The sequence below is a fragment of the Talpa occidentalis genome, unplaced genomic scaffold, assembly GCF_014898055.3.
Source record: "Talpa occidentalis isolate TD23 unplaced genomic scaffold, MPIMG_talOcc4v2.1 talOcc4.13, whole genome shotgun sequence".
Taxonomy (NCBI): Eukaryota; Metazoa; Chordata; class Mammalia; order Eulipotyphla; family Talpidae; genus Talpa; species Talpa occidentalis.
Window position 1 is genome coordinate 70,042,459 of NW_023601322.1, and position 12,469 is coordinate 70,054,927.

Sequence of the window (12,469 nt, forward strand, 5' to 3'; positions counted from 1 at the left end):
AGGGAGGCAAAACCACCAGTCTTGTCCCATTTTACAAATGAGATAGTGCGGCCCAAGGAGGTGAAGCCATTGGCATTTTGCTGCCTCTGCAATAGCAGAATGGTGGCCTGGGCAAATGTCAGAGTAGGAATTGTCCCTGGCCTTTCTTTTGTGTGGACCTCAGGTCTGAGGGTGTTTCTCATTCTAGCTATGCCCTAATTCCCCTCTGTCTTATAGTCGCCACAGTCCTGGCTGCTGTGGGTTGTTCCCATTTTGGGGGCCCAGGTGGGTAGCTCAACACATGGAAAGTTGCTGAGGTGGGCCACCTTATAAACCAGAGACTCAATCTAGTAGGCTTGACTTTGGGCTTTAAAGGATGACCCCTCCTGCCAACCTTCTAATGTTGACTTTGTACTACAACCCCCAGAGACTTCCCAGCCACACAGCAGTTCTGACCCACTTTTGTTGGGCTGAGCTGCAGGGGGCACCGTTTGCAACTCTGCCAGCTTGTGCCTTGAGGGGAAATGAGCTCAATTAAGTGCCTAGGTCCCAGTGAGGTTTTTCTTCAACACCGTTATTAATCTCATGGAGCATGGGAAAAAAATACAACCTCACATTGCTCTGTCCCATTTTCATCTATGTCTATGTTCAGGACAGAGAATCACACGGGGAGGGTGAGACTGGGGTGGGTGGGGGGTCGAGATGCCTTTGGTACTGAATTAAAAGGCGAGCTTCTCTCCAGCCAGGCTATGCTTTCTCCATGCCTTGCTATCTCTCCCCGTTTTTCCTGCCTTCCCAACTCCCAGTCGCCAGGACTCCACTCTGAATCCCACCAGTTGTCGTGGCCTTGGTTCATGGAAGGGCTGGAGTGTGTTATAACTTTGTTTTCTGAATTTCTGCTTTTTTTTGGAACAGAGCAGCACTTTCCAGAAGTGATGCTGGGGGAAGAATTTCTTAGCCTAAGTCTGGACCAGGTATGCAGCTTGATATCCAGTGACAAGCTGACCGTTTCTTCAGAAGAGAAGGTATGGCATGGCCCTTTGGTGAAATAGGGGCATCACTTTGGAGGTGGTTATGGGAGGGACTTGTGGGTCAGTGAAATCTCTTCTTTTTCAGAGAAAAATCAGAACTTAATTTTTCTCCTTTTAAAAAAGCCCTCTGGTGCTCACTTTGGCAGTACATATACTAAAAAATATCTTCTGTACCATGCCCACTACATTCGCCCTCTGGACCCTTAAGGAAGAAATAGGATGATGATGATATTGGTGACAAAACTGCCTCCAATTACTGTCCACTTACAGTTTGCCACACGCTGTGCTAAGTGCTTCATGTTCTTCATTTCATTCGACTTCCATTCACCGCAGCACCGTGAAGCAGGTGCTGCTGTCCCCACATTGCACATGAGGAAAACTGAGACTCAGGCATTAATTAGCTTGTGCAAGGTCGCTCAGCTAGTCACTGCAGATCTGGGGTCTCCTTGACCCCTGGCCTTAATAACTGTCCAAGATGGCCTGTTGTGCTACAGAGCACTTAAAGCAGTGCTGACCTTTGAGGACATCTCCAAAGGGGTTGGAGTTTTGACTGATGAACAATCTGAAGTCCACAGAGGACATGGGAACTCGTGAAGATTACATAGTTAGCTAGTGGCCACCCCATGACTAGAAGCCAGGTCTCCTGACAGCCAGTCCCCTAACTCACTGGCCACACACCTCTTCCTTTATACTGGAAGCTGCTTCTACCCATTGCTCAGCTGACCCATCAGTGCTGATCTGTCTTACCTCCAGGCCTTCCCTCTCACTGATCTGTTGCTTGGATGATTCTCCCTTTCCTTCTTCACCTGTTAAATTCTAAACTGGCTCAGATTCCTCTTCCACCAGGAAGATTGTCTTTCCTCCGGGACCTGTGGTCTACTATACTGAAAAGAACATAGGCTTTGGCATTACTCTGCAGTGTCCAGATCTCACCTCTAGCGTTTATAAATTAATTCTGTGACCTTGGGTGAGATGCCATGCCTCTCGATCTGTTTCCTCATTTGTGAAGTAAGGACAGTAATAGAACATATTACACAGGGTGGCTGTGGGGGTTAAATGTGATAATGTGTGTAAAATGCCTGGTAGAGACCTAATACCTAGTAGGTGCTCAGTCAATGTAAGCTGAACTTACTGTTGACCTTGCCTCTGTAATTAACCCCACCCTCCTCTAGGTTTCAGGATAGCACTCACCCGTTCTGCTTGTCATTGTAGTTAGTTCTGAACTGGTGTTACCTCCTTCACTCAACTGTGAGTTCCCTACCGGTAGGGACCAACTCTTACTCATCTTTGTTTCCTCTGAGATGCTCAATAAGTGCTTCTAGAATTAACCTACTCCACTCTTAGTGTCCAAGCTTGAGTCCTTTTCCTCCGGGAACAGTCAAGGATAAGAATTTTACAATGCAGTTGAGGCTGTGTCCAAAGAATGGGGTGAAACCTCAAGTCCCACCCTATTTTCCTGCAAAAGTTCGATCAAGGAGAACTTTTTGATCATTGGAACTGAGGACTGCCCCAGGATTTCAGAAAATCCCCAGAGCATTTGGCACAACAAAATGGACTCTTTTTAGGTTCAGGGAATCCTCCGTGTCCATTAACTGATCTGAAGCTGCGCACCCAAGGGAAGGAAAGCTTCTGGTCCGGCCATAGGCCCTTTCCTGTCCTGACTTCAGCAAAAGAGGATTCTTTTGTTTCTGTGTATTGTCTTCTGGGTTTTGCTACCAAGTTGGGACAATTTGAAGGAGTCTTCCATTCACTTGATTGGTTATATGAATGTTGGGGCTGTTGGGCAGTTTGGGGCCTCCTTAGGCATGTCCTCTCAAACAGGTGTAGTTCAAGAAAATGGAAGCAGTCATGTAAGCAGCAGGATTAGGATCAACGTGGAGGTGTTTGGGTTGAGAGGGGCACCCTGATACTTTGAATCTATGCAGGCCCATCCTGCACTCAGGTCACAGTAAGCTTTTTTAGCTTATGGGGTAGGGGCTTATCTATTCTTGCTGTGCCAGGTGGGGGTGGGGGTGAGGTATTAGTAGGGAGAGGCAGTATAGTAGTCTGGAAGCCACTTGGGCTGTGGACTCAGGGAGACCTGGGTCTGTGCTCAGCTTGGTGCTTACTAGGTGTGTGACTTCGAGAAATCACTGCAAAAATATCAAATACAGTGTTTGGCAGGTGTTCAATAAATGTCAGGCAAACATTGTGCTTTCAGTGTAATTACCATCATCCTCTGTTTTAAGGCACTGTTGATAACAATAATGGTACCAGTTTTGCAAGTGATAGTTAAGTGACTCCATTGAATATTTTATAATAGAAACATGACATGTACACACTTTAGAAGTTTTCTGTAGAGGCTCTCATTCGCATACGAGTTGCTCTTTCTGTGTCATTGAAGTTTGTAATGTAGTATTTTTCACATTAATGAAGTTCTATGTCATATTTGATTCTCTTAAGTTACTTGTAACTTCAGAATTATATGAGGCTTTCCAGAAAGTATTGTACTCGTGATACTGATTCCTTTGTACTTTCAGGTTGACAGTGTATTTGGAGACTTAGCAATGAGTAGTGAGGTTTAATTTGCATTTTCTCTTTGGTGAAACCTATGGCTCCATTCCCTTTAATTGATCACATATTTTTGGAAGTTAAATAGCTTCAAGCTTTTAACAATTACATGTTCATCATTTGAATGCTAAACCTTTAGGCTTTGAAAATTATGTGAGATATTCCAGGACATTGGTAAGTTTTATTCCCTTTAATTTTTCTTTCAATATTGCATTATAGTAAAAATTTTTAGTATTTGAAGTAAGCCAGAGATTTTAATTTAAACTAAAATTCAACTGCATTTAATGTTAACATATGCAGAAAATTCAACTGAATTGGTAATCAGGTAACCTGAATTTAGCTAAATCATACTGGAACAGAATGTCAACTATATTGTAACTGGCTTCGCTGGTTCTTTCAACATCTATTATAAAAGACAGCAAGATTTGAAACATTAAATGTGAAAAACGGTACATCTTATAATAGAGAAAATGTGATATTTAGTGTTAATAATAATTGTGAGTATCAGTGGGTCGAAAAAGCTTGCTTGTTGAGAGTTTGGCAGTATGGGTTTTGCAGTTAGAGCAACTGCAACCACGTTCAAAACGTGGTTCCACGAGGCTAACAGACTGAGTGAACTTGGGCGAGTTCTTTATCTCACCAGAGTGTATGCACCCTGGTTAGTCAGGGCTTCTCTCTCTCATATGGTTATTATTAGAGTCGTGTTGGGTTTGTGGAAGACACTTAAAAAAAATATTTGTTGACTGAATGATGAATTAATGAATAAAAGAGTCTCATTGGGTTGTGCTTTTCTCATCTACAAAAGGGGAGTGAGAACAGTGTAGTATTTATCTAACAGTTATTCTGAGATGAAGTGAGATAATATGTGGAAAGCACGTAGCACACAGGAAGTTTTCATCACTCTAGGATGTGATTATTATTGCTTTCATTGCTACTTCTACTTATATTACTACTGCTATCATTGTTATTTGTTCTACTACTATTATTGCTGTTATTACTGTTACTACTACTACTGCTACTGCTAACTATTCACTGGGACATTTCTCAAAGGGAAGTTGTTCCAGAACCCGTATTTGCTGGGTGGTTGGTGTGAGCTGCAGCCCAGGGTCTAGCGTGGGCTGAGAGTGGTAGTGGTTCCCTGTCCCTTCAGAGCCCCCAACCCTGTCTGGGCCTCTCCCAGGGCTCAGATATTGTTTCCCCTCCATCACTTGCTTTTGCCCATGCCTTATTTCCTTCACTGTACTCAAACTCCTTGAGGTCTTGAGGGTACCTTAGCCATCTTTTGTCGTGTGCAAGGCCACGGAGTGTGCTGGAGGTGCTCAGCAGACGTTCCCTTAGGGAGTCAAGAGGCAGACTGGGGCTGGAATCTGCCCTGAGCCAGCTGAGGTTATGGAAATAATTTTGTCATTTTCCCAGAAAATTAGGACAGATCTGGAAATTAGAAGCCAGAGAAGGGCATGGATTTTTGCTCTTTTTCCCTTCTGTTTTTGATACAGTTTTTGTTTTTAAATGGTTATTTAAGAGAAGATAAATGGATCTGGTAGGAGTCAAAAAATCAAATCCCTAGTCCTTTGAATAGGACCTTCCCTTTCCACCCCACCCTCACCCCAGGATAGAGGGAAGGCATGGGGGATCCAGCTCTTCCCGGTCTTCTGATTGTTCCACATGGCAGTGTTGCTGGGTCAAAGCTAAGCCTATGAGCTGACAGCCTATTTATTATGCCCCTCTGAGACCCAAAGCTCGGCTCTCATTGTGGACAGTCTCAGTGAGCCAGGGGCAGAGTAAGCAACCTTTTGGGCAAACTTACTCGTGACTTCTGAATTTCTGGTTACTGGATATTTCTAACTCTTTGCTTTCTTAGCTCGTGAATGTTTCTCTTTCTCAAGAATTCCATGTGTTCTTATGAAACACTACTAAGACTTTTCAGATTGAGTACTAATGTGGAAATGGCCTACATTTTAGTACTGGTCAGGGAAAAAATTGGTTAGCTCTCTTGTAAGTTCAATGATTAGATGAGAACTACGAATTAGTTGCTCTCAGCATGATCACAGTTTTAATGTGTTATTGCCTCCTAAAACGATAACCAGAGGCCAAATTCTGATATGTTCTGGAAGTGCTTGGGCCCTTGCCTCCCAGGATAACTCCTGCTGAGTCTTCCTGTCTGAACTCCTACTTCTCCAGCCAGAGGAGGGTGTGGGATGCAGGCTGGAGCCCTTGGCCGGCAGGCTGGGCCTGAATGCTTGCTGCTGAGGCATTCTTCTTTCATTAATCAGGTATACCTCCCTGCTTAGGCTGTGCTTGGCTGCTCTGCCTTACTCTGAGTTGAGCAGTTAGAGTTGCCAACTTCTCAGTCTGCAGAGAGTGGTCTGGCCCCCAGGCCTCTGCCTTGGTGTTACACCTAACTGTTCTCCTCTGAAGAGTGAACTTCAGTAAGTACCTACTAGTGCTGTGACCAAAAATCTGCCTTTATGGCCTGCTGATCTCCAGGTACATTTCATACATCATTAAAAAAAAAAATCACCTTGTCTGTAAATAAGTTCACAGAGACATGAACAAATGAAAAGTGCCGTGTTCAACTACTTATCCAGAACTAGCCCCACATGAAGAAACAGAACCCCAGACCTCCCCCCAGTCACTTCCTTCTACCCAAAGTATAACTCCTACCTTCACTTCTCATAGATCAGTTTTGCCAGTTTTTGAACTTCATGTAAATGGAATACTGTTGTGTGTATGCTTTTGTGTCTGACTTCTTTTGCCTGGCATAGTGTTTAGCGATTGGCTTCTTGTGCTCATAACTCACAAGGCAGAGATTATTGTCTCCATTTCACTGAGGAGGAGACTACGGGTTATTAATAATATATAGTTCTGTGATTTGAAGCTGAGTGTGTCTGCCCCCCAGGTCCCTGCTCTTTGTTAATGCACTTCCACCGCATCTGGGAGACAGAGGTGAGTGACACTTAGCAATTACTATTTAAGAGCTCACAGTATATGGTGTGCAGACAGACTGAAAACATGGAACCATTATATGTGGTTAAGAGAAGTAGTTGCATGTCACTGAAGTTTAAGGGAAGCGTCCTGGAGTATTTTATTTCAGGCTATTGGGTGGGGAAAACCTCATGGAAAAGAGAATTCTTTGAGCTAAAACTTGGAGAATGGCAGGATTTTGGAAAGCTATTCAGATTGAAGAAATTGCAGGACCATAGACATGGATATTTGTTATAAAATCATTGTACTTGGGGGGTAATAACCTAAGTGACAAGACTCAAGGGTCTTTGAGGGGAGATAGTGGGAGGTGAGACTGGGAATGGAGTAGGGATTTGTGGAGAGGTTTAAAGGGTGAGCACTTTCTTCTCTAGGTCAGTATTTATCCAACTTTGTGCTGTAGGTGTTTAAGTTAAAAAACACTTTCAGGTCAGATTTTCTTAGGACACAGTGGTTTAAACACAAGAACCCTGCCTTTGTGGAACTTATAATCATGTGAGGGAGATTGGTTACGAACCAGGTTAAGAATCTGCAGAATTTGTCAGAGCTTTTATGCATAAACAAGCCTTGGGACCTCTAAAGGGGGCTGGAGGTGTAGTATGATGACTTCCCAAGTCTTATTTGGTTCCAGAACCCTTTTTCTACAGAATGTCTCCTGCCCCTGGTTTTTGAAGTAATACTAAGACTATTCATAGTTAATAGCCTTGAGGCTGCCAGTCTTTGATTGCCCCCAGTATTCTACTGTATTACATCTGTTGATTTTCCTTCTGGCACTTCATTTCATTAGTGATCTAATGAAATTTGGATTGTGAGTCCACTTTCAGGGAGTGTTATATCTGCAGGAGTCTGGGTTGACTTGGGTTGTGGAAGTGTTCCTACAGGATAGATATAGTGGCTTGGGAATACTTTTTGTATTACTCACTACCTTGAGTATCAAGTACTAAGTAGCACCTGGGACTGTCAGTTCAAATCCCACATCTACATAAGGTATAAGCCTGGGATTCTAATTTCTTGAAGTTATTACTCCCCAGACCCTAGGAGATGGCAAGATAGATGGAGTTCAACTAGCCCCACCCAGTTTTACAGCTGAGGAACATTGTCCACAAGGAACCTGTAGCCTAGACACTCTTTCTGGTGGGATTCCTGTCCCAAACTATTAAAGCCAATATCTGAATTATCTGTGAGTCAATTTGTTCTCATCTTTTGTTCAGCTCCCCAACATGAATTCTTCTTACTTTAAAGCTCTGAGGCATGTCTCTCTTATTTGAGCATGGCTCAAATCTTTATATATTTTTTTTTTACGTTATGTCATTTTCATATGTTTGGAGTTAGAGGGGAAAATTCCTTCTAAGTCAACTCAATCTACAATATTGACAGGAAGGTGTTCACCATCCCTGTGTGGAGCTACATTCATTTGTAGGATTGGTGCCACTGAAGTACTCTCTCAGTTTGCAGGAACTTCTATGCAACCATTGCATTTCAGTCCTTTCCCTTAACCTTTGCAGAATCCTAGTGAAGTTTTTTTCTACTGCATGTAAACAGTAGTAGAAAACTGGAGAATGAACTCCGGGCAAGGCTATGTCACTATTTTAACTTTGTTATCATTTCTGTTTATAAGAAGTCAGATATCTGGCAGTGGCAGTGTGCTGTTTCAGGAAGAGAGTCATGCACATAATGACTTCTCCTTTGATTGACTTATTCGTTCTATCAAGAAATACTTATTGAATGCTTTCTATGTAACAGATAGTATGTTAATTACAGGAGGCCACTGAATAGGTAAACATATGATCCCTGCCTTTGTGGAACTTATAATCACACAAGTGAGTCATTTCATCAAATATGTACATAAATATAGAGCTACACGTTGTGAAATATTTTATGGAGGAAATGTATAGGTCCTGTGAAAGTGTGGATGGAAAACCAGTGGCTCTAACTGCTGCCCTGTCATAGCTGGGTACTTCTCTCTGCCTCACTCTCCCCTTTTTTGAGTCTGGAATAAAATGACTTCAAGAAAAAGCTTTGAGGCACCACGTAAAACCTTAAGGTGATGATACTGTCAGAAAGATGAGTTGACTGGGTAGGTTTTCTAGAGTCTGGGAACCTTCAGACCAGGCATTCTCACTAACACTTGTCTGCTGGCAAATGTTTACCAACAGGCTCTCAAAAAAAAAAATTCATTGTTTGCTGATTCATTTGCTAATTGCCATGGTGTAAATATTTCCATTAAGGCTGCTTTCAAACTACCAGTGTAATGTCACTAAACACGGAGCTGGGAAGCAATGTGCCTGATGAGCTCCATCCCCAGCATACCATGCTCCCAGCTGTCCCAGGGTTGTCTGTGGTAATGAAGTGGGAGTACAGTTAACACAACTTTTGTTCAGCTTTGGTTTAAGAAACAACAGAGGGCCTCCCTGGTGGCGCAAGCAGTTGAGCGCAGCACTGTGAAGCTGTCTGCAGCCTCCACAGCACAGGTTCAATCCCAGCCGGCCGGGGAGATACCCACATGGTGCGGCAGACCTCTCCTGTCTTGCCCGCTGCTCCCCTCAGCAGTGTATTTCAGTCAGTCTGCCTGTTCTGTTCCCTGCTCTGTCTCTGGTGAATCCTCTTACCCTCTCGCACATCTGGCCTGTACCCCGGTTCTTGCATAAATAAATATTTTTTTAAAAAAGGAAACAACAGAAATCTAACAGTATCATTTTTTTTTATGGATGGGAATCTTTATTACTTAACAAATGAGATAATTCCTAATCATGGAAGACTTTTATAGCTTATTTTTCAAACCATACTTAACTTTAATTTTTTTAATTGAAATAACATTGCAGTATAACATTATGTAAGTTTGAGGCGTGTGTCATTAAAAATCAGTGTGTGTTTACTATGTTAAGTTCACCACTGAAAGTCCAGTTCTATCCTTCACAATACATTTGACCCCTTTTACACAATGTATGCACTCCCCCTTCTTAAAGATGAGCATCAATTCTGATAGTCTACTATAAAGTACCTTAATTTTATATTTTATTTATCTTTTAATTGAGGCCACATTGGTTTACAATGCTGTATGTGATCCATTCTCTGTCTAGAAATGCTGTCTTTTTGATTTAAAAATCATGGCAGTCGATTTGGATTTGGCCAATGGGATTGGCTCAATCCCAGGGAAGAAAAGGGTACTCAGAGGGCTGTCCTAGGAGGGCATGGAGGGTTTATTTAGGGCTCTATGGTTATGAATGAAGTTTCCCAGTTCATCAGTCTAGCCAAGTCTTTCAATTAATTGAGCCTCTGAGATGTAGTATCGCTTAATTTGAAAACTTAGGTTTTGAGAGTTAGAGGTGAGTCCACTACTTCCTGGTAATGGGACCATAGCTAAGTTGCTAACCTCTCAGCAGCTGCATCCTCATCTGTGAAATGTGAACAGAGACACCTACTTCACCATGTTCTTGGTGGATTGAATGGGAACATGCATGTAAAATGCCTAGTGCCATGCCTGCTCTTGTTGCTGAAGCTGGTCCTTCTCACATCTTGAACAACAAATGGGTCCATGTGCAGGAAGCTAGTTTTCTCCCTAATGTTGTCAAAATTGGTTTCTTTTCCCATAATTTTGTGTTTTGCTAAGAATCACCCTTAACTGGATCTTTCCCCCTGTTACGTCACCAACCTGCCTGTTCTCTCTCACCCTTCTTGGTTCTCAGAACACATATTGAAAGGTGGGGTGACTGGAGGGGCTGTCCCTCTGCTGGTAGCATGCAGGTATGGTCCAGCTTGGCTGTGTAACCGACAAGTGAGGCAGGAGAATTGGGTCTCTGGTGTTTTCTGGCCAAGGCTTGTGCTCAGTTCACAAGTGGTAAGCTGGGAGCTATGAAATTTGATTTTCTCCAATTCCTTTCCACACAGCAACTTTGTAGCACTTAGGAAATTGGTTCTGAAATATGAAAGTGAGGAAATGATGGCATTTCTTTAAAAGTGAAAGCCTGTGAGCAGTTGATTATCTCATCAGAGCACCCCTAAAAAGTATTTTATCTGAGTTGACATTCCCCCGTTGCATGATGAAATCACAGGGTCTCGGCTTAGATTTGATAGACTGTGGGTCAGCACACATTTCCTATAAAGGGCCAGAGAATAAATATTTTCAACTTTGTAAACCATGGAGTCTTAATTCATCTCTGCTATTAGAGTGTGAAAACAGCCTCAGACAGTGTTAATGGATGTGTGGCTGTTCCAATAAAATTTTATTTACAAAAACAGGTGGCAGGCTGAATGTGGCCTGTGGGCTATAGTTTGCCAACCCCGATACTGACATTTGAGAGGCAGCTGAGAATAATGGGTGAGAGCCTAACACTGGACTTGGGTTAGTGTGGACTCCAGCTCTGCTCTTTTCTGCCTCTGACTTGGGCAGGTCAGTAAGGAGCAGGCATAGCTGCTCACTGAATTCTCGTGAGAGTACAGGGAGATGGTGTCTATGAAGACTGTGGCACGGGGCCAGGCACATGTGAACACCAGCTGCTGCTGTGTCACTTGTTGCCCCCCTTGTGTCGCCACCAGTCTCTTGATGGGAGAGGCTGTTGGGAATGATTTTAGCACACGGAAAGGCTAAAGCTGTTGGAAACTTATTTGCTTGTTTATTTTTCAAGCCTGAAGTCTAAATGCAAAAAATCTGTGGCCTTCTGGAGCTGCTGAGAAGGTCACCCTTGTTGCCGAGTGCTGTGGCTTTCACAGCTGAGTAGGTAAACAATGCAACTAAGTGGAACCAGTTAGACAAGTCAAGCCAAAAAATAAAGATAAGGTTAAATATCGACTTTATTAGACTCAGCTTGTTTTGCAGCTTTTATAACAAAGACTAAGCTAGTTGTTGGGGAAGGATGTGACCAGTCAATTCCACCTATTCAAGGACTTACAGTTCATTCTTCAGCAAAGCTACCAACCAACCGTCTCTTCTGTTCCTGGTGTTAGGCTCGGCCTCATGGGCAGCAGATGGTGGACACCGAGCTGGGACATTTCTCACCCTGCAGAAGCTCACAGTCTAGTGAAAGGGAGTAGAGAAATGCGTGGACAACCACAGTGTAGGGCTGTGGCTTGGTTCTGACATCCCCACCAATATTCTAGCCCTTTCTTTCCCCAGCCCTGCTCTCTGTTCCAGTCGAGACAGGTTCCACTGCTCCCTTACACCCTCATTCTGAATTCTTTTGTCCATTCATTCATTTAAAAAATATTTGAATGTGTAATATGTGCCAGTAAATAAGACAAGGTCCCTCTGGCATAATTGAAGAAACACAGGTATTCACAAAATAATGCTGTGGGGGTGAGGGAAATAGCTCTATGAGAACTAATGCCTTAAAAAATGGTCTAGACAGGGATTCCATGGTGTATGTATATTTGTGTTTGTATATACATACATGTATAGGTTGTTTTGTATAGAATTGGGGGCAAACTATACATACATACTGCTCCTTTCCTCTCATTCCATTGCTTTTTCCCTTTCTTGATGATTCAATTCTGATTCCTTGCACAATTCCAGTATACCCAACTTTACTTAAAATATATACTTAGGTCATTAATATATTGGTACACACACAAAGTGTGTGTGTGTGTGTGTGTGTGTGTGTGTATATATATATTTAAAGATTTATTTATTTATGCATTCAAGAACTGTGGTATAGGTCAGAGGTGTGGGGGGTGGGTGAGAGGATTCACCAGAGACAGAGTGGGGAGCAGAACAGGCAGATCTACTGAAATATACTGCTGAGGGGAGCAGCAGGCGAGACAGGAGAGGTCTGCTGTGCCATGTGGGTAGCTCCCTGGCCGGGGATCAAACTCTGCTGCAATGGCTGCAGACAGCCTCATAGATTGTGCATTAACCCCTTGTGCCACCAGGGAGGCCCAAAGTATATTTAGGTTAAGAACAATTTGGGTCCTCCCCACACTGGCAGATAGAG

At 43.1% G+C, this 12,469-nt stretch overlaps 1 protein-coding gene across 11 annotated transcripts in view; it reads left to right on the forward strand.

The window, feature by feature from the left end:
* Positions 1-12,469, forward strand: part of KLHL3 (kelch like family member 3) — a 268,190-nt gene that overhangs the window by 214,773 nt on the left and 40,948 nt on the right. For all 11 annotated transcript variants that reach the window (XM_054694357.1, XM_054694358.1, XM_054694362.1 and 8 more), the window contains one exon: positions 895-1,004. In XM_054694357.1, the coding sequence (XP_054550332.1) occupies positions 895-1,004 (110 nt within the window). The remainder of the gene's footprint in view (positions 1-894; positions 1,005-12,469) is intronic.